The sequence below is a fragment of the Phascolarctos cinereus genome, unplaced genomic scaffold (genome assembly GCF_003287225.1).
Source record: "Phascolarctos cinereus isolate Bilbo 61053 unplaced genomic scaffold, phaCin_HiC Scaffold_4;HRSCAF=312, whole genome shotgun sequence".
Taxonomy (NCBI): Eukaryota; Metazoa; Chordata; class Mammalia; order Diprotodontia; family Phascolarctidae; genus Phascolarctos; species Phascolarctos cinereus.
Genome location: NW_027555847.1, coordinates 3,758,804 through 3,780,568, shown reverse-complemented (window position 1 = coordinate 3,780,568; position 21,765 = coordinate 3,758,804). Strand labels below are relative to the sequence as shown.

The 21,765-nt window shown below is 48.4% G+C and overlaps 1 protein-coding gene across 2 annotated transcripts in view; it reads right to left on the bottom strand.

The window, feature by feature from the left end:
* The window catches only part of CRHR2 (corticotropin releasing hormone receptor 2), a 100,528-nt gene that overhangs the window by 56,680 nt on the left and 22,083 nt on the right, over nt 1-21,765 (bottom strand). For both annotated transcript variants that reach the window (XM_020964467.2, XM_020964472.2), the window contains one exon: nt 9,717-9,836. In XM_020964467.2, the coding sequence (XP_020820126.1) occupies nt 9,717-9,836 (120 nt within the window). The remainder of the gene's footprint in view (nt 1-9,716; nt 9,837-21,765) is intronic.

The window sequence follows — 21,765 nt, the reverse complement described above, 5'->3', positions numbered from 1 at the left end:
CTGTCGGAAAAGGAGCTGAGCTGAGCTGGTGTAGCGGAGCTTGCTTAGAGTCACACAGACAGAACCTGGGCTTGATGAAGCCATGTTAGCTTTTGGCATCACTGCTTCCATTTCGAAGAACTCACAAGCCGTCTCTTTAACAATGCTTTCTAGAATTTTACCAGGAATCAAAGTCACGCTCTGTGGTCTACAGTCTGAAGAATCCACTTTCTTCTCCCACATCCCGGGGCATTTACTTGTCTTCAGTCCTGAAGTACATCTCCTGCTCTCTGGGATCCTCAAAGGTCCCTGACTCAGCAATTCCTCCTGCCAGTTTCCCCCCACATCTAAAGATGTAATTCATCTAGGCCACGGGACTATAGCTCCGAGAGGGCAGCTAGGTGATCTCTGTCTCCTCATTGATCTTGGGCTTTACTCTCCTGTTAATAATTTGAAAAGACTTTCAGCTCTGAAAATCATTCTCATTAATAGAAAGAAGAAAAGCAAGCTAATGGCAGGGTAGCTGTCTCCTTGGCTTTTCTTCCATGCCACTGGCACCAGGCACTGCTCTGAGACCCTCCTGCAGCAGGCATCCTGCCTCTCTCCCCCTTCCCTGGAGCCTTCCTCTCCAAGGACACTCACCCAACTCTTGTTCTAAAGACAAAGATCACAACCCCTGAGTGGAAGGGACTCTCCAGCCCTTTGGTTCCACCTCCACCCAAGTAAGAATTCCTCTTACAGCAAACTGGTCAAGTGGCCAAACTTTGCTTGGAGGTCTCCAGGGAAGGAGAGTCACTCAGAGGCAGGCCATTCGGCCTTGGGACAGCTCTCATTGGTAGGAGATTTTCCCCCTTTATCTAGCCCAAATCTGCCTCTCTGCAATCTTCTGTCTTCCCCCGCCCCCAGCTGCTCCTGGCTCTTCCCTTTGGGGCCAAGCAGAGCAAGGTGAATCCCTTTTCCATGGGATGCCCCTTCAGATACTTGAGATAGCTCTCACATCCCCCCCGTCTCTGCTTCAGTCTTCTCTTATCCACATTAAACATCTCTGGTTCCTTTGGACAATGCTCATGCAGCATGATTTTGTTTGGAGCCCTTCACTAATGCACTGAACATAAGCCTCTGGACCACGGTCTGAACAGAGAGGCTGGAGGACATAGGAACTGTTTACCTGTCTTGGACATTCTGTCTCTATTAATGCACATCATGTTATTGACTCATATTAGGCTTGCATGGAAGCACCGTCATGTAGTAGATTGAGTGCTAGGCTTGGAGCCAAGGACGGGTCAAATCCCACTTCTGATGCTAATTGGGTGATCCTAGGTAAGTCACTTAATCTCTTTATGCCTCAGGAAACTCCCCAAGACCCGGCCAAGTCACAGCCAAGCTGCAATCTGCTGGTCATGGAGGGAGCTGTCCACACTGACAAATCCTTCCGTTGCATTGATCTTGTAGCCCGAGGCAGCACCCCACCCAGGTCTTTTTCTTGGCAGCTCTTATCATCCTCATCTTAGACATGGTGTCCCAAAAGTCTTAGTGGGGTTGAAAGCTTTGAGAAGTGTTAAGAAGCTTAAGGCTGTACTGAGACTCTTGGGACACTCTGCACTTGTATGATTGGCTTTTTGAAGTTTGTATTCAGAAGACCTAGGCTGGATTCTTAGCTAGTTACTCTGACTTTGGGAAAATCACTTAAACTCTCTGGACCTCAGCTTCCTTCCATGTAAAATGGGGATGTTGGACTGATTGATTTCTAGAGTCCCTCCCAGCTCTGGGGGCTTGATCTTTATCCATGTTCAATTTCACTTTATTAGATCAGGTTAATTGTTCTATCATGTGACTATCTTTTTGGATATTGATTTTGACAGTCTATTAATAACCCATTCCAACTTTGTTTTGTTGTGAAAATCCATAAGCACAGTGTGTATCCCTTCTTTGAAGTTAATAAAAGGTTGAGGAGAACAAAGCTCCCAGCAAGCCCTATGACTCCCCCTGAAAGCCCTCCTTATTGTGGAACTCAGAGTCATTGATTGATGTTCTGTGCATTGTTCAATGAGTTGCCTCCTGGGCATCAGTATCTCCAGTAAATAGGAGTTAGGCTCTTTGCAATCCCACCTGCTGGCAATGTCGCCTTCCACTCATTTTTGCTGAGCTGATGCCCCTCAATTCCTTTGGGAAGCTCTTTGTGGTGAGCCCAGCAGAGTTAAGTGGATTCAGGAGATACATGGGCACCAATCCCATCTCTTCCACATGTTTGATGTGTCCTCACAGCCAATCCTTTCCCTTATCTCAGCCCTCATTCTTTCCTCTTTGTAAAGTGCAAGTAAGAATAGCATTTCCTTCCAAGGATGGTTGGGAGAATCTGAGGAAATGCTCTGGGCAAAGCTCTGTTCTGATTATCCTTACCCTCATTCTAGAAGGTGGATGATGCCTCACCCTGTGAATGATCCTAACCAAACATCAGTAATAGAATAGTAGGATTGTTCTGCCATCAGACTGGTGAATCTCCAAGGGAAGGCACAAGATCATAGGGTTTAGAGCTAGAAGGTACCTCAGACATCACCACCTTAAAAAGGAGCAGCCTGGGAGGGTCCCAGGAGGTTGAGTTGATTTGCCTGGGTCCCGAAGGCAGTAAGAATCAGTGGTAGGACTCCAACTAGGTCCTCTGGCATTTTCTCAGTCAGACAAGGGGAGCCCTTCCAGAGCAGTAATCAAGTCAACAGACACGGGAGCTTCCCCAGGGTAGGGATATTGCTTCTCTCATTAGACCAGGGCCTCCTGGGGGTGGGAGGCATGATTCCTTTGTCTGCCTAGGGGCTGACGACTGACTCCATCCAGGGCACATAGTGGGTGCTTAATAAATGCTTATTGGACTGAATTAAATTAAATTTCACAAGCACATACCAGGGTCACAAGAGAAGTCAGGAGAGAGGGTAGAGGTGACTCAGTGCTTCCCATTCCCATTTCTGGAGGCAGCTCCAAGTCAATGCCTTACTGACTCAGGGTCTGCACCCCTGCCATCACAGATGAATAATGAGACTGCAGACACATTTATTAGATCAAGATGCTGAGGAGAGAAGGGGATAGAGGGAGGGAGGGAGGGAGGGAGAGAGAGAGAGAGAGAGAGAGAGAGAGAGAGAGAGAGAGAGTGCGAGCATGCCCTGTATCTGCCTCAGCTTCCCTGACCATCTAAATAAGGCTGGCAAGCAGACAGGAGAGCAGACGGATGTGGAGGAAGGGGCATTTGTATGGGGGAATCACATTTTCTCCAGACTCATTATCAGCCTGTTGAATACCATTTGGGATTAATTAAGATTTTGAGATGTATCAGAAAGAGAAGCAATGTGGCATGGTGACTACAGAGCTGTTCTTGAAGTCAGGAAGACCCGGGGTCCAGTCCTGCCTCTAACGCACACTGGGTGTCTCAGTGCTCTAGGCAGCCCCCTAAGACCGGAAGTCACTGAGAAGGGGCTGCCAGCACTGAGAGAGGGAGCCTTCTCACTCTCGGGAGCTAGCTCCTTATCAGTGAAATCTCCTCAGTTCCAGTCCCTATCCCTGTATGTTAGGATGGCTAGCGGGCACCACAGTGCCCAGAGCACTGGGCCTGGAGGGTCAGGAAGAACTGAGTTCAAATCTAGCTTCATATCCTTCCTAGCTGTGTGAACCAGGGACATCATTTCAACTGTCTGCCTTAATCTCCCCAACCATAAAATGTATATAATAACAGCACTTAGCTCCCAGGGTTGTTGCAAAGATCAAATGAGGCAATCACTGTAAAGTGCTTAGCACAGCACAGTTTGGCACATAGTAGGTGCTATAGAAATGTTAGTTATTATTCTTACTAATGAACTTCTCAAAATGGATCAGATCATGGGAGATGTCCTTGGTGTCCTAAGAAAAGGTAAGAATGACTCAGTGTCTCCACTGGGAAGACATGCCATTGGTTCCTGGTGGGGTTGAGTGGGGGGGGGCTTCATGGCTGACAGAGCAGAGAAAGGTCATTGCCACTCACTGCAAATACGATGAGGTTGGAGCAGAAGCTGCAGGGCTAAGATGCCCTAGGTGGCTCCTGGCACTTTCTCTATGATGGGAAGTTAGCAGCAGCTCTGGGCCTGAGGGCAGAGGCACTAGGAATGGGCTGACTTCCAAGAGAGATGGGAACTCTTACGTAAACACTGGTCCAGGAATCGAGGGTAAAGATGAAGTTCTCCCTTCAGGAAGGAGAGAGGAAGAGAAGGGGAGAAGGTGGGGAAAGAGTACTGGGTTTGGACTTAAGGACCCAAGTTCCAGCCCTAGCCACAGTGGAAAAGACCTTTAGATTTGGAGTCAGAAGACCAAGGTTTGAATTCTTGCTTTGGGACCCTGGGCAGGGTTCTTGGTACCTCTCTGAGCCAGGTCCCTCTCAGAAATATGTGGGGGTCGTCCTGATGATTTCTGAGGTCTCTCCTACCTCATCCTGTCAAACCCTTTGTTCTATAACATTAGATGTGACCATGGACAAGTCACAAGTCATCAGAGAGAGCCTCAGTTTCCCACTCTGTCAAATGGAGTGCTTGTATCTCATGTCTCCCAGGGTAAAGGACCTCCAGGACCTTGACAGCTGTCTAATCCAAATCCCTGGGTCTTGGGGGAGTTGGGGACACTTATCACATTCCCCTAAGTCTTCTCCTCTCCATTTGTTCCCCAATACCAACTGAGAGGGCCACTTTGGGTGGTGGAAGTTGGCCCTATGCCTCTGGGTCAGGTGAAGAGTGCTGTTATCTCATCTGTCTGCAAAGGAACTGAGTAGTCAGCTAAGCCATGGTGGAGGAGAGGTGGAAAAGCCAAATGGTTACAGTGGAAAAGAACTAGATTTGAAATCTTTGGGCCTGGATTTCGCACACACACACACACACACACACACACACACACTCCAACTGTGTGGCCTTAGGCAAGTTACTTAATTGCTTCGGACTTGCCTGCAGGGGCACCTCCTGGCCTGCAGACTTGCTCGAGGCAATTCTTCACTATTACAGACAAGCTGCTGGTCTGCATTGATGAAGGGAGTTTCCATACCAGGAATTCCCTAAATGGACAAAAACACAAGTCCATTTCCAAAGAAACCACTCCCCTGCACAGAGGGCTCTGAACCATTTTTGGTATGTCCTGGACCCGTTGGGCAGACAATCTGGTGCAGCATATGGACTCTCTCAGAATTATGTTTTTAAATATATAAATCAAAATACAAATAAGGTATAAAGGAAACCAGTTACAAGATAGTTATCAAAATGTTAGATAGAAAACAAATTCACTGCCACAGATTAAGAGCCTGTGTTCCAGCATGAGCATAACTGCGTAGCAGAGACATATTTCTAAAGATGAGCCTGAGCAGGGTCAATCTTTTCTTCCTCAAAGATTGTCACAGCCACTGCCACCACCACCACCCACCACCACCATCATCACCATCCTCATCACCATCATCACCACCACCATCATCATCATCATCACCACCATCATCACCATCATCATCACCACCATCACCATCATCATCGCCACCATCACCATCATATCATCATCATCATCCCTGTACAATTGCCAGCATCCTCACAGTAGGGTTCCCTCCCCTTCACCACTGGAGAGCCCTACACTCCCACCGCTCTCAGCCTTTCTGGGCTGTCTGAATGAAATGGACATCACCAGCTCCACTCTTTCTGATGAGATGGAGGACCACAGCCCTTTCCATCCTGCTCTCCTCCAGCATCTGAACAAGAACCCCTTGCCCTTCCACCTGCCCTGCATCATAACTTTCTTTTAGATGTTGTCTCTGCCTGATTAGATTGTGAGCTCCTTGAGAACAGACTGGTTTTTTTCTATTTGTATCCCTACAACTTAGCTCAGTACTTGGTGCATAGAAAACTCTAAACAAATGCTCTTCAATCCATTCATCACCACCAACATCACTCTTCTCTTCCTTCTCAGCATCACCATCATCTCTCTGATTTCTGTTACTTCTATGATTCACAAAGGACTTTCCTTACAATGACCCTGTGAAGTTGAAAGTACACATTATCATTCCTATTTTATAGATGTGCAAACTGAGGATCAGAACAATTGAATTTCCCATGAACCTATTCTCATATGTGATGAAATATAAATATATAGATTTATAGGTTGAAAGGGACCCCAGGGGTCTTCTAGCCTAATCTCCTGCCTGGTACACAAAGTCCTTCTACTGCTGACAGGTGATTTAGCCTTTATGGGAACATTTTCAGTGACAATGAGCCTCTTACTTTGCTTGGCCAGGCAACGCCTTTTTCAAGTGAATTGCTCTGATCCTGATAATAGCTGTTGTGTTCCCCCACTTTTCCTCTTCCCTGGCCCAGCACTGCCAGGTCTTTTAGCTCCTCCTCCATGTGTGTCCAGTTCTTTGGCCCCTCACTGCTAGCCTGCCTCTGAGTGCTCCCCACATGGTCGATGTCCTTCCTCCAACATGGCACCCACACCACACCCACCCTCCAGCATGGAGAGCAGAGATACTGTCACCCTGTCTTAGACACAATGCTGGCTTCTTCCTACTCCTATGGCTGCAAAGGCCTTAGTGTTTTTCACTTTAGAGCCTTGGGGAGACCCAGGCTGCCAGAGAGAAGCAAGTGTAGAAGGCCCAAAGGCCAAGGCACTCACTGCACCAAGGAGGCCTCTGGCACCTCTAGCCATAGGAGCTTTTTCCATCTCACCCATTTCCCCTTTGTCATGCATTTGGAAATAGAAACTCCTTGCACACAATGGAATAGTGTGGTTGTTATTCTGAAGCTGGAAGAAGCCCCATGCAGAGAGCTCCTCTTTCATGGATAGATGGCCTGAGTCATCGGCACATCCAAGCCCACAGTTCTAGAAGGGCTGACGTGTGCACAAGTGACCAGACTTGGTTTTGACCTATCTGTCACTTTGAAGGCTGAGGATGGTGCTGGTGCACAGAGGCTGTCCCAGTCTTCTGAATCACCAGGTGGACATGCCATTCCCTGGGCACCTTGCCTCCCCTTCCAGCATAGGGGCCTGGTGGCAATCTTTTGGGAATCTTTTCAAGGAGGTTTGCCTTACCCTGCCCTTGTCCCTTACAGCCAAAGGTTTGGGCAATGGGTCCTGAAGAATACAATGCAATGATGTGTTTTGAAGGACAATGTGGTGTCTAGAGCACTGGGTCTGGAATTGGAGTTCAAATCCTAGCTAGCTCTTCCATCTCTTAGCTGTGTGACCCTGGCCAAGCCTCCTCTCTGATCCTCAGTTTCCTCTTCCGTAAATGAGGGGTTTGAATAAAATGGTCGAGTGTTAAATTATACTGTCTCCTTCCCAAACTTGAAACTCTTATTTTCAAGACCCCCAAGTCCCAGCAGTTGGTGCCTCGGTGCCCTGAAACTGTCCTCATCTAACTGCTCTAAGAATTCCTGGTAGAATGTTAGCTTCTTGAAAGCAGCAGAGACAGTTTTCCTTTAAATCCCAGAACCTAGGACAGCGCCTGGCAACTAGGAGGCACATGACTGATGCTTGTTGATTGACTGAGAGAATCATATTGTTGGGGGCCATCTTATCACATATGAGACCTTAGAAATTCTGGAGTCCAATGGGTCTGCCCCCTTGGCATGGAAAGCCCTCCCTTCACAGCCCCCCCCCCATAATAGGCTATCCAGCTGCGACTTGGACACTCCAGCGGATCTCTGGAGCTCCCAATGCAGACCAGCCCTTTTGGGAAATTCTCATTGCTCAGGAAGCTCTAGGAGCCAGAGTTAGGAGGTCATAGAGGTCAATACAACTCCTTTTGGAAGAAATATGACAAAACAGAATAAGAGTAATTCTTTTACAAAGAAAAGTGCTTCTGGACCTAGTAGACACCACAGCTTTATGTCAAGTCTCCTCTTCTTTTCTGCCACGTGTGTGGAAATGCTGATTTTATTTGCTGTTTTCTCAGATGAGAATAAAAATAAATTTTAAAAAATGAGAAAATGGAAGCCCCCACAGGGAAAGTCATGTGTCCAGAATAGCTCTTATGCAGCAAGACCAGAATTGAAAGCCACATATCCTGCCTTGGAATCCATAAATTCAGGACTCTTGTGCTCCAGCTTAGCCAGGCTTTCTGGGGAGTCCGGATCTGTCTCCTTATAACTGCCTTCCACCCATCAGTCCCCACTCTCCCTTGCTGTGCTGCTGAGAACCCGGCCAATCCCTTCTGCCTGTATCAGCCTTTCCAAGATGTGCATGCCAGCCAAAACAACTCATGGTGAGAGCAAGAGATGGCTGAGAGCTGGCAGCATGTACAGATGTGCTCCTCCCTCTGGAACCCTCGCTGCCCCCAGGTGTGGCCATGTCACTGCCTCCCCAGAACACAGAAAAGCAGAAGGCAATGGTGGGGAAGGTAGCAAGAAATGGGGAACCAAGGGGAATGGGTCAGCTGCATGCTGAGCTCCATGGAAGGTCTCTGCACATGGACTGATTAGATTCCCTCTCAGATTTCTGGATCCTGGGGCTGTAAGGACTCTCTGTGGTAGTTTCCTGCTAGGAAGACATTGGAGTCTAGGAGCCCCTGACTCAGAGGGAGAGAGCTAGCCCCCAGCACCTGACTCAGAGCCCCAACTCAGAAGGAGAGAGAAAGCCCCCAGTGCCTGACTCAGAAGGAGAGAGGCAGCCCTGACCCCTGACTCAGAAGGAAAGAGATAGCCCCAGTCTTCATTAACAGTTGGGCAATTCTCTGCTCTGTAATCCAGCCTCCCCTCCCCCCCAGCTGCATCCAGATCATATGTCGCCCTAGAGCTGGAAGAGTCTTAGAGCTCAAGGAGTCCAATTCACTGATTTGACTGAGGAGGCAACGGAAGCCTTGTGGCTGGGGCGTTGAGGTGAGAAGAAAGGATGGGAGGGAGGCTGGGATTCCTGAGCCCTGCCCCATTTCCCTCAGTTTGTGGTCTCTCCTTCTTCCCTTCCAGGCCTTTCAGTCTCCATTTTCTAGGATAAGGATCCAGGCATTGGGAACTGAACGTATGGTGGTAGTGATAGTGATAGTGGTGGTGTTTTAGGGGAGTCAGGAGAAGGTAAGGCTTGCCTTGAAGGAATGGAAATGCTTTAGTAGTGGGGCAGGCTGAGGGAGAGGCGCCTTCCCTGTCCTCACCCCATTCACTTACTCATTCATTCTCAGCCAGCCAGCCATTGAGTGAGACGGGATACTGGGTAAAGTGACCTCCCTCTCTAAGGCTTGCCAGGATACTGTGGGTCTCCAACTTCTGGTTATAAGAGGCACTTAGCTCCCCTATGCCCATATTTAATGGAACTTTTACACCACCAGCCTATAGTTAGACATGCCTTACTCCTATCCCTCCTTTATATAAAGAGATCCACTTGGTGGGCTCCAGGAGTCCTCATTGTTTCTCCCGTTTGGAAACCGATTCTCTGTTCCCGACCACCACCCCATCCCCACTCTGGGCGCCTGAGTCCAGTGGGAAGGGAGTCTTACTTGGGATAACTGGGGTGGAGGGGAGTATGGATCATAGGATGTCAAGATTTAGAGCCGAGATAATGTTGGAAGCCCCTCAGCTCCATCCCCATCACTGGACAGATGAGGAAACTGAAGTTCAGAGTGCAAAAGTGACTGGCGAGGGCTAGTAAGAGCTAGTAAGCTGGAGGTCCTCCGACACCCAATCCCCCAGGCTGTTTGGATCTTGGCCCCGAGATCCGGGTTAGGGAGGGAAGAAGAGCCAAGGGAGGAGGGAGAGGATACTCACTCGTGGTGTTGTACTTGATGCCGTTGAAGAACTCGGGGCACGGTCTCTCCACGTAGGCCCCGGCGGCGCTGCGGGGCCAGCACGTCCCAATCTGGTCAGTGGTGGCATTGCAGTAGGTACCTGGCGCGGGACAGATGAGGGCTGAATGAGGAGCCCCGAGGACGCCGAGCCGACAGTAAATCTGGGGCTCCGTGCCCCAGGGTTGGCTCATCCCGGGGCCCCTGCCTCCCGGCCGGCCCACAACAGCAGCGGAAGCACCTACCCTGCGGGGCCAAGAGCGGCGGTCCCCAGCTGTCAGGCAGCGGGTCCCGCAGCAGCAGCAGCCCGCTGCAGTTGGCATACAGCTCGTCCGGCCACTGAGGGAAAAGCGGCAAGTCCATAGTGGGGGACTAGAGGCTGGCGTCTCTGTGCGTGTGCGACTGAGACACCCAGAATGTATGTGGAGAGAGAGAGAGAGAGAGAAAGAGAGAGAGAGAGAGAGAGAAGAGAGAGAGAGAGAGAGAGAGAGAGGAGAGAGAGAGAGAGAGGAGAAGAGGAGAGAGAGAGGAGAGAGGAGAGAGAGAGGAGAGAGAGGAGAGAAGGAGAGAGAGGAGAGAGAGGAGAGAGAGGAGAGAGAGAGAGAGAGGAGAGAGAGAGAGAGAGAGAGAGAGAGAGAGAGAGAGAAGAGAGAGAGAGAGAGAGAGAGAGAGAGAGAAGGCGGAAAGACAGACAGAGACCCAAAAAGTGTGGGTGAGTGTAGGTGTCGGTGTGGGATAGGTGCGCAGGTGACTTTGTGAGTGTGGGTGTGCGCGTCTCTGCCTTGGTGCGTCGGCCCGCTGTAGTTCTGCCTGCCCCGCTCGCCTCCTGCTTTCCTTTTCCGTCCTCCTTCCCCGGCTCCTCCTGCCTGTTCCTGCAGCTCTGAGGGCACAGCTCGCAGGGAAGTCAATGCGCACCGAGTGCTGGGCTGGGCGGGAGTCCTGACTCGGGCTGCTGGCTGAGCTGGGAGTCTGGGAGTCCACTGCGCTCCTGGCTGGAAGCGGCGGTGCCCCGGGTGCCAATAGCAGGCAGGGCTGGGCTGGGCTGGGGGTTGCGGGAGGAGAGAGGACGGGGTTGGGAGGACAGAAGTGGGGACCTTGAGAGGAGGAGAGCAGGGTTGGGGCTCCTCTAGGAGCCCAGTGTTTGGTTCCCAGTCTCCGTGCCCAGGTTCGCAGCCTGGACTTCCTCCGCCTCTGCAGCCTCTCACTCCGCCCCTCTCCTCCCTCCTCCTCCCCTCCTTTCCCTATTGTGGGGCCTCAGTGATGCTGTGTGTGTGTGTGTGTGCGCGCGTGTGCGTGTGTGTGTCCGCCAGGGATGCAGGGGGAAGAAGGAGGAACTATAGGGAGAAAGAGACAATCATTCTGGCAGGAGGGCATGGTATGACAGCCAGGGCAGGGCTATCTTTGTGGTTAGGGCCTGGTATCTGGGGCTCCACCGTGCCTGGAGGTCCTGGTGGGCTCCTGACTGCTCCCTTCTCTTCCACCCTGCCCCCAGTTTCTGGAGATCTAGCAGTTTTGTCCTCCTTTGCAGATTATCCCTGAGATCTTTTCTCCTAACTTGAGGTGTGGGAGATGGGAAGGCAAGAAGGCCTGGGCCAAGAGGCAGGGTAAGGCCAGCTAGCCTTGATTCCCAGGTCCTTTCCTGTCTTCGGCCTGAGTGCTAAGAGCAGAAGGGAACTGGTCCTGCCCAAAGCTGCCCTTGGTGGGATCAGAGGGAGGAAGAAACCATAAAGTTTTGGCATTCCATTGCCAAACTGGAGCATGGCAAGAGGAAGGGATGCAGGATGGGGGTGGGTTTTGAAGCCAAGCCATATGAGTACTGGTGGAAGGAAATGGAAGCACATACTAGGGGCTAGGAGTCACTTGCTGAGAAGAGGAGAGGAGAGGAGAGGAGAGGAGAGGAGAGGAGAGGAGAAGAAGAGGAGAAAAAGAGGAGAAAAGAGGAGGCTAAGACTTGGAGGAATCAGATAATTTCCCTTCCCTGAGGATTTGGAAGGCAGTCATTTGGAAGATGGCTTAGACTCAGCGACCTGGTGTTGGCCCCAGAGGGCAGAATCAGACCCAAGGGTGTAAAGTGGCTGAGGTTTGGATTCCATGTAAGGAAAAACTTCTTGACAATTGAAGTTGTCTAAAAATGGAAAGGGCTGCTTGGAGAGGGAGTGTTTTCCACAGTACTGGAAGCATTCTAGCAGAGGTTAGATGATGGGTTCATGAGGACTTTGGTAAGGTGATCCAGACTTCAAAGTAGATGCCTTCCAAGTCCATTCCTGCTCAAAGATTCTATGGAGTGGTCTGGTCTGACAGCACACCCAATGCAGGAATCTCCTAGATGCCAGCCTGGACATGGGGTCTTGACTTTTGCTTGGAGAGCAAGCTTTGAAGAGCAAAGGCTAGCACTTGAAGTAATACTGGACCTGGAGAGTCTTGGCTATAAGTGGTGAAGTGACCAGAGAAGACCACTCAATCTCATCTTTCTTCATCTATAAAATGGCATAACAATAACCTATAGTACCTACCTCCTCCACTAAAGTCTTTCTCTGATGTAGCAGCATGCCAGGGAGGTGGCATTGGATGATCAAAGGCCAAGCGAGTGGAAATTAAGTTCTTACGGGTCTTGCCCAGTGGGCAAGGCTGGAATTCAGGCCCAGGGATGGATGGTGTGTCTGTTGGCCAAGGACCAGCTTGGCTCACTTTGGACAGGGGGATGGGTGAATATTTGGGCCCCAGCCACCGCTGGAGTTAGACTCTTCCTGAGTGACAAAGGGAACTCCACACTAACCAGTGGGACCCCAGGGCTTGAAATGTAGAGGCATACATGCCTCCTTCACAGCATTGAGGGGATGGGCAAATGACATCATGCTAGAAAGAAAGCACTATTCTGATCAGATACTTCCGGTGACTGAGAGTTTACTAACGTGTGGAGCAACCTCTTCCATTGTTGGTCTCTCCATCTGCCCTTTCTTCCTGAGTCAGAACCTGATGCCTCAGGGGTGTTGTCCATTCCAACTTTGCCTTCCAGAGTTCCACATTTCTCCAGCTCCTTGAAAGTGGCTCTTAGGCCGGTCTCTCTGTCTCTCTCTGTCTCTCTCTCTGTCTCTCTCTCTGTCTCTCTCTCTCTCTCTCTCTCTCTCTCTCTCCTCCCTTTTTTCTTCTCTCTCCCTTCTCTGTCTCTGTCTCTCTCTTCTTCCTCTTTCTCTTCTCTCTCTCCTCTCTCTCCCTTCTCTCTATCTCTGTCTCTGTCTCTCTCCCACTCACTGACAATGTGGGTCATGGAAAGAGTGCTGGGCTTAGTCAGGAGAGGCCTGGGTTTGAGTGTCACCTCTAACAGTTGCTAGATGTATGGCCACAGAGACAAATCATACAATTTAACCTTGCTAAGCCTCAGTTTCCTCATTCATGAAATGGGAATAATAAGACTTTATTATCTCATTCTGCACTAAAATCCAACTCTGGTGCCTCATGGTATCAGAGTGCAACCTCTGAAAAATTCTATAGAGCTGGAAATGTTTTGAGACAGGTACAAGACAGACACACAATTACCTGAAGATTAGCTAAAGGAGTTTGGGAGAGGCTTATCCCTTTCCCATCATGAGATTTGGGGGGCTTAGTTTTTGTTTGGTTTCATTTGGTTTTGCCACTGCCATTTATACAGGCTCTCTCTCCAGGGGCAGCAAATTTCACCTGGTATCACATGTAAAAGCCCCAGGTCTCCGATGCATCTGCCCTGTGGGGCTCTTCCATGGGTTCAATGAGACAAGGTTTACACACAAAGGGCTCTCTAATAAGAATCATCACATAGCAGAATGTCCCAGATGGGAAAACCAAGGCCCAGGAAGATAAAAAACCATGGAGTTGGAGCTGAAAGGGACCATCGGGACAGTCTAAGCCAGGAGTTCTTGTGCTATAGACCTCACTGATGGACTGTGGAAGCCTATGGACCTCTTCTCAGAAAAATGTTGCCTAGATGTATAATGGAAGGAAAGGCTATACCTTTCACTAAGAGATCATTGAAAATAAAGATAATTTTTCCCATCCAAATTCATTGGCTACCTTAAATCTATCCATGGACCAATTAGGGGTCCAGAGAATCCGGGTTAAGACCTCTGAGGCCTAACCTCTTCTCTCACAGAAAGAAAAACTGAGGCCTATGGAGCTCAGGGATGAGATTTAGAGCTGAAAGGGGCCTCAGGGAGACTTTGACCAACCACCTTGATTACAGATGAGGAAACTGAGGCACAGGAGGTTAGGAATAATAGATTTTGAGCTCACAGTGGTCACATGGCTCCATCCAGCCCCAACACAGATTCCATACATAACATCCCCTACTGGTGATTACTCTTGCACTTGAGACCTCCAATGGCAGGAAGCTCTCTAACCTTGAAGAAACCCACCCCACTACTGGAGACGTGCAATGGTTAGGAAGTTCTTTGGCATACAGAGCTAGAATATGCCTCCCCAGGACTTCTAGGTGTTGGCATTAGTCTCTCACTTTATGGCAAAGTAGGACAAATCTGTCCCTTCAAATGGTGCCCTTCAAACATATGAAGGCACTTATCACGCCCCTCCTGAGCCTTTTCTTCTCCAGATCAAGTTCCCTACATATCATCTTGTTTCTTTTTCTGCAAATTTTCCTCAGGTCCCTTTTGAAATGCAATGTGAAAAGTGCTGAAGAACACTCCAGATGTGAACTGACCAGTAGGAGGATCACTGCTTTGTTATACCTGCTCTCAGAGCAGGCCCCTGTGGTGATGGTCTCAGAATAAGTGCCACTTAGGACATGCACCCAAAGCTGTCCCTGAAAGAAGGGACCACCGGAGAAGAGACAGCTAGGAAAGGGACAGTCAAGGAAGGGGCACCCTGACACACTTTCATTCTGGCCATAGGTGTAACCCAGCCCATTAGCACACTGTAAATAGCACACAGAACATGTGCACATCAGAAAAACTTTTCCTTGGGAAACCCAGCAAGCAGGGGTGCCCTTCCCAAGAGCCTCAGCCAATACCTACTCTTATTCTGGGAGAAATTCAAACCACTTAAAGGCACCAAAGTCATCCAGCCTGATCAAATTTATCAAGACGTCTGCAGATCACCCTTTGTCCTACAGTAGTGTAGACTCAGCTCAGGGTCCTCAGATGGTTCTTACCTCTGGCCATGGTGCTGACCACTTCTATAACTAAACTAACATTGTCCATTCTTGCTTTATCTGGCTGAAAGTTACTCAGCAGGGAGCTCTTTTACACCAAAAGAACTATTCATTACAGACCATCCCTTCCCCATCTTCCCAGCATAAATGCCTTCTGAGGCTGATGTTTTGCAAAGGCTGGAGTTTGTGTTATAAAAGCTATGTCACTCTGACACAGAAAATCATTGTTTGATCTTGCTTGTCTCCCCTTTAAAGATGCTACCATAGCATAGAGATGATATCCTAGCAGCTCTAGGGATAGGCTTGTTTAAGAAATGACCATTGCTCCTGAGTGGCAGCAAAGCACCCAGAGGCAGCATGGGATAGTGGACAAGACTTTGGACTTGGGTCAGGAAGACCTAAGTTTGAATCCTGTCTCAGATACTTTTATCCGGGCATCTATCCCAACACTTGTGAAAATCAAATGAGATAATATATGTAAAATGATTCATGAATCTTAAGGCATTAAATAAATGCTAGCTATTGTTATTGTTATTAATCAACACCCACAGGGCATCAGACTCCTAGGAAGGAACACCTAGACACACACACACACGATTCCTTGATGGCTTCCTGTATACCAGGTCAGAGTCTCAGAAGCACACTCACATCACGAACATTTCTCCTTGGGATATTCAGATCATGCATCAGGGCCCTTTCCTAACTCCAAGGTTCATTTGGATCCAACTCTTGCTCTGAATAATACAAACCATTTTGAGGCACCAAAGCCAGCCAGCCCTTTTAGATTTACCAATGTTGATAACAGTCTTTTCTTCTCATTAATCTCGCTGCACATCCCCTCCCCTATCTACCCCGTGTCCAGAATGGCATCGCAATACATTTTTTCTGTGTAGCTACAGAGCCAACTCAGCGTCGCTTCTGCCCCTGACCATGGTGCTGACTAAGCTGCGATCTCAGGTTCTCCCTACCTACCCCTGGCCGTGGTTCTGACTGCTTCTCTTACAAGATGCCATATTATTATTTATGTGTTCTAAGATGCTGTTAGCTTGAGGGAGGGGACAATGCCATTCACATATTGAAATTGTTGATTCCTTTTGAGCTCCAAGTCACTTAATTCCACCCCCTCAGGTCTTTTTCATATAATTGTTGCCTTACTATGCTCACATTCCATTCCCCCCTCCCCCAATCTTCTCAATTTGTGCAGTTGATTAAAACGCACTCACACACAACTCAGATCACGACTTCGGATTTAACCCTATTAAATCCCAAATTCCATGCTGCTATATTTGGACCATTGTTCTAGCTTATTGAGATTTTGGGGGGATTCTGTGTTTTTTATCCAACATGTTAATTATTTCTCCAAGCTTCATGACCTCCACACATCAATCCATTAACAAGCATTCATTAAGCATTTACTCTGGGAGCACTGTGCTGGACACTTGGACTATAAATACAGAAGTCATTGCCTTCAAGTAGCTCACATTCACTAGTGGGATGAATGCTCACAGAGAATGTGAAAAAACCTGTGCAAAGGCCTGCAGTTGGGAGATGGAATGTCAATTGTGGAGAACAGCAAGAAGGCTATTTTGCCCAGACCATAGAGTTCCTGAAAGGGAATGCAATTAATAAGCCTAGAAAGGTATATTGGAGCCAAGTGGTGAAGGGATTTAAATGTCAAGCACAGGAATTTATACTTGATCCTAGAGGTGACAGAGAGACAGAATGGAGGATTCTAGTTTCAGCCAAACCACTAAGAGGGACCCACTCTTATGAAGTTTCTTCTCTCTCCTGTCATCCACTTTCATTGACCATGCCACTGGATAGAGGGGACCAACAGGGGAGGGAGACACACAAAGGATAAATATAGACAGACACAGACACAGATAGATACAAGAGGGCAGCCATCCAAGGGATGGGAAAGCAGTTTCACAGAGTGTGCTACTGCCACCCCCAGGGTGGAGAGAATGGTGGACACAGCTTCAGAGCCCAGAAAAGAGCTGTGCCCATGGGAACCTTGAGGAATGCTCCACAGAGCGCAATAAGTACTCTAAGTGCCAGGACTACTGAAGCGCCACTTTGCCACACATGCTCTTCCCACGTGTGCCTCATGACCTTTGCACATTAAGGCTGAACCTACTACTCATAGGAACTTTGTGCAGGAGAAGACCATCTCCCTGTTTTGGCAGGGATGTTTAGGACGTGTCTTTGTAACGCCTCAGTAAACACCCTTTTCTAAAAGCTAATTGAAGCTACTGGCTAATAATCAATGGGAAGCACACTGGTGGTGACTCATGAGTGACAGTACTGGAAGTCCTAGCCCCTCAGGCTCACTCCCAGAACACTGAGTAGAATAGTCGTCATCTCTCTGGGGACCCAGTCCACTAATGCAAGTGGGAAATGAGGCAGTAGCTCTGGAAGGGGCACTACCCACAAGATACAACTTACAGGCACAGCATGTCAACTCTGGAAGGGACCTTTGAGATTATCAGAGTAGTAAATCGAGTAAACTGAGGAAAACATTGGCTCCTGGTTTTATGATTGACTCTCTGTGTGACCTTGGACAGATCACTTGACCTCTCTGTAAAATGAGGGGGTTGGACTCTGAGCCTCTGCGCCACCAGCTGTCAAATCCATGCTCTTAGGACTTGATGATCTTGCTTGGCCTCTCATTTGACAGACAAGGTTACTCAGTGAGCCTGAGACAGAGATAGGGCTAGATCCAGGACACTTGTGACCTCCTGTGCAGTGGTCTTTCCACAATACTACACTAACTCTCCAACAGTAAGCAGCATTTTCCCTCTCCTCCCTCTTCTCTGACTCTAGTTTGGACCTTGAAGCTCTGCATACTTATAGCAAGGCTGCTTTGGCACTATACTGCTGGCTAAGGATTCTGGATGGCCAGGGCAAGCTGGGGAAGCTGAGGTAGAGTTTGCAGTGGCAGTAGGTGGTCCTGTCTTCTGTCCCTGGGAAGTAGCAGTGAGGGCCCAGGGGGTCATCAGTTGGGGGTCATCCTAGTCTTCCCTTACTCAGAAGGACCTTACATGAGTGTTTAATGTTACATCCCCAGTCCCATGCCAGCCTATGTTGGGGGCTGCAGATGGAGGGATGTTTAGAAAGTCCATTTTTACAGTGTTTCTATCACCTGCCCTCAGAAGCTCCCACTCTGACAAAGGAGATGAGACTCAGACACTGAGAAAAAGCGAAGTACAACAGGACAGTGTGTAATCAAGGATGAGAGAGTGTGGCTGAGGCAATGAGGGCAGAAAGCAAATGAAGGGAAGATCAGTATGGGTCTGAGCAGTCGGGAAGGCTTCCTGGAGGAAATAGGATTGCAGCTGGGCCTCCAAGGAAGGGGAAGAGGTAGAAAGGCATGAAAGAGAACATGGAGACTTTTGGGAATAGGGCAGCATGCCCACAGCTCTAGGGATGAAAAGGAAAAAGAGATGAGGATGAAAAGATAGGTTCACATGGAGCCACAAAGGGCCCCAAAGGCCAGCCTCAGGAGTCTATGCTGTTTTCAGAAGGCCACTGGGGAGTCGCAGAGGGACCTTAGAAAAGCTCTATTTTACTGGGATTAGCCTAGAAAATGTTTGGAGGATTCAGGAAGGCACAGAGACCAGCTAAGAGGCTGTTATCATAGTCCAGGCATGAAGTAGGGAAGGTCTGAATACCACTGGAGTGGTATCTATGGTAATGAAAGGAAGAGATAGATAAGGGGGCCACAGTTCTTTGTGACAGACTGAATGAAGAGGATAAGGGAGAGGGAGAACCAGTGAGTAAAAAAGCACTAATTAAGCACCTCCAGGTCATGCACTGGGCTAAGCAAAGGAGATACAACTACAAAAGCAAAGACAGGCGCTGCCCCCAAGAAGCCTACATTCAACTGGGGGACAGCTGAGGCCAGGAAGGGCCATTTTGATTGGAAAGTTACAGGACTGGTGAGTAGAGCCAAGGGGAAGCATAAATCCTGAGGGGATTCGAGCCCAAAAGCAGAGCAGGCAGGTCAGTGAGAGGGGGGTCAGCACACACTGTATCCAGGCACCTCAGTGGACGCATGCTCTGGCTCTCACCTCCTCCACCTCCAAGGATGTCAGGGTCCTGAATTCTTCTATTCTGTTTTATTCTGAATGTAAGACCTCCCAAAAAGGTCATTTCCAGCAGGACCCAAAGAGAGCATTGACTCTGAAGCCTCCCATCTCCATTGCTTACCACTGGCTTTTTGTTTTTTGATATGAAAGTATATAATAAATATTATATAGTAATTTCAAGACTGATATGCATTTCAGGGCTTCTTTCTGAACTTCCTTCTGTTCCCTTCTATTTAAAAAATGTTTCAATGCTCCCTTCTCTTTGGCCTCCCTCTGGCTGCCCCGATTCCCTCCCCAGTGGTCCAGATGTGGAACTTTGAGTCAAGCTGCCTGTTCACCCTGTCGTTACCACTTAGAGTCCACCATTGACATGAGGAACCACGAGGCCATAGCAGCACATAGCCAGAGGGAATGCAGAGAAAGCCCTAGGGCTGAGCCCAGCAGGTTTGGCTGGAGCTGATGCAGAGGAAAGGCCAGAATGCATGAGTGAGAAGTGAGGAAGACTGCCATGGAGCTTAGAGCCTCTTTGTTGAGCTGGGGTCCCCACTCTTTCACCTTTGTCAGCCTCTTCTGGCCCTGCCAGGGTCCTAGTTTTCTCTCTGCTGCTGCCCAGCCCTGGGCCTTTGGCTCCATGAGAGGTTCTCCTGGTGCCCAGGCTTAGCTGTGCTCAGATGGAGGTCCTGCCATCTGAACTTCTAGGCTGGATGACTTCAGCCAGTGTCATGGCATCTGCCACAGGCTGTGCCAGGAGCAGTAAACTTTTCCTCAAGCCAGGTGGTGAGAATCTTCCAAGGTATCAGGAGGATCTGGTATTCCCTAGAGGGAGGGAGAGAGGAGAAGGAAGAGGAGGAGGAGGAGGGAGGAGGAGGAAGAGAAGAGAAAGAGAGAGACAGAGAGAAAGAGAAAAAGAGAGAGGAGAGAGAGACAGAGACAGAGAGAGACAGAGACAGACAGACAGTGAGAAAGAGAGAAAGAGAAAGAGAGAGAGAGAGGAGAGACAGACAGACAGAGAAGAGAGACAGAGACAGAGAGAGACACACACAGACAAAGAGAGAGAGAGAGAGAGAGAGAGAGAGAGAGAGAGAGAGAGAGAGAGCACGCGCACACTTTCCCCCTTGGGGCCTGGACAAGAAGCTATAACAAGCAAATGAGAAGCCTCCAAAAAGGGGATCAGAACTTTTAAAGCATGTTCCCAACTGGCTAGAAAATGTGGTGATGCAATCTGTCCCCCAACCACCTCCCCTGATTCTTGTGGGAGCCCAGGTGTTTCCTCCCCAAACCTTCCAACACTTTCTGTCCTTACTGGCAGGGGAGGGGCCCAAGCACGCATTCAGTCAGTTTCTTCATCTGTAAAATGAATGGGTTGGATTCGATGGCCCCTGAGGTACCTTCCAGCTCTACATTCTATAAGCTCCTCCCAGGCGCCAAGACATTTGGGGCTTCTTTCATGGTTTGTAATTAAGAAACAAAATCAAACAGAAAAGCATTTTAAGATTTATATTAAAAACAGAAAACAGGATTACTGCTCTATTATTTTGTTTCCCATTGGTTGCTTTTAGCATTTTACATTTTAAAATTAGGCTATAAAAGTGAGCTATCAATGCTGCATAACTCATTTTGAGAATATAACCTGAACTTATAAAACTCTGCAACAAAAGCAGAAAATGCGATTCTGTCAGTTTGCTGTAAGTGAATGACATTAGAGCAAAACTACAATTTTAAAAATAAATTTGAGAAAAAGCCTAATCATCATTAAAGGAAATGAGAATTTTTAAGACAATCAGGTCTTCAGAGTCAGTCACTCAGTCAGGCAATAAATATTTAAGCATTTCCTCAGGGCCAGGCACTGTGCTAAATGCTGGGGATTCAAAGAAAGGCACAACCCAGTCTCTGCCCTCAAGAAGTTCCCATCTGATGGGGGAGGGCATTGGCCAAAGACTTTGTCCAGGGCTTATGGGAAAATACAGACCAAAGTTTCATGGGACTGAGCCCTCTAGCACTGAATAAGAAGGATACATGCCCAGTTTGCCAGAGCAATTGGCCACAAGCTTTAGCCAGGACAGCCAGCAAAGTGAAGCTAAAGGATAGTCAGCTGACCTTGAGTAAGCAAGTATGGCAGCCAAGATGACTTTCAGAGTGTGATGGGGGCAGGGGAGGGGCTATATGCTTCCACAAATGCACACAGGGTTGAGGAACAACATGTCTGCTCCCTAGGGGAGCCAGGAGGAGAAAGCACTTTTTCAAAGAATGGAAGGAGTGAGATAGATTAGCGATGATAATAACAATAATTTCAGCTGACATTTATGTAGTGCTTATGGTTTGCAAAGTGCTTTACTTATATTATCTCATTCGAGATAACCTTGTTAGGTAGGTTCTATTATTTTTTTTGCAGATGAGGAAACAGAGGCTGAGAACAGTTATAAGTGACTTGTTCATGGTCATTTGGCTAGTATCTGAGGCAGGATTTGAATTCATATCTTACTGACTCCAGGTTCAATACAAGTAACCACCCAAAAAAACCACCCCAATTTTCTACCAATAACCAAAGCACAACTAAAATAATTATTTGGCTTTCATATCTCATCCATCAAATTGTCAAGGATAATTTTTTAAAAAATCAGATGAAACTGCTAATGGTGGACAGGCTGCAGAAAGGTAGGTACACGGATACATGATTGGTAAAGCTGCAAGTTGGTCCCACCATTATGGAAAACAATGTGGAATTATGTGGGGAAAAGTGACTAAACTGTTCTTAATAGTTGGCTCTTTGACTCAGAGATCCCATTATTTTTTTGGAAGGGAAG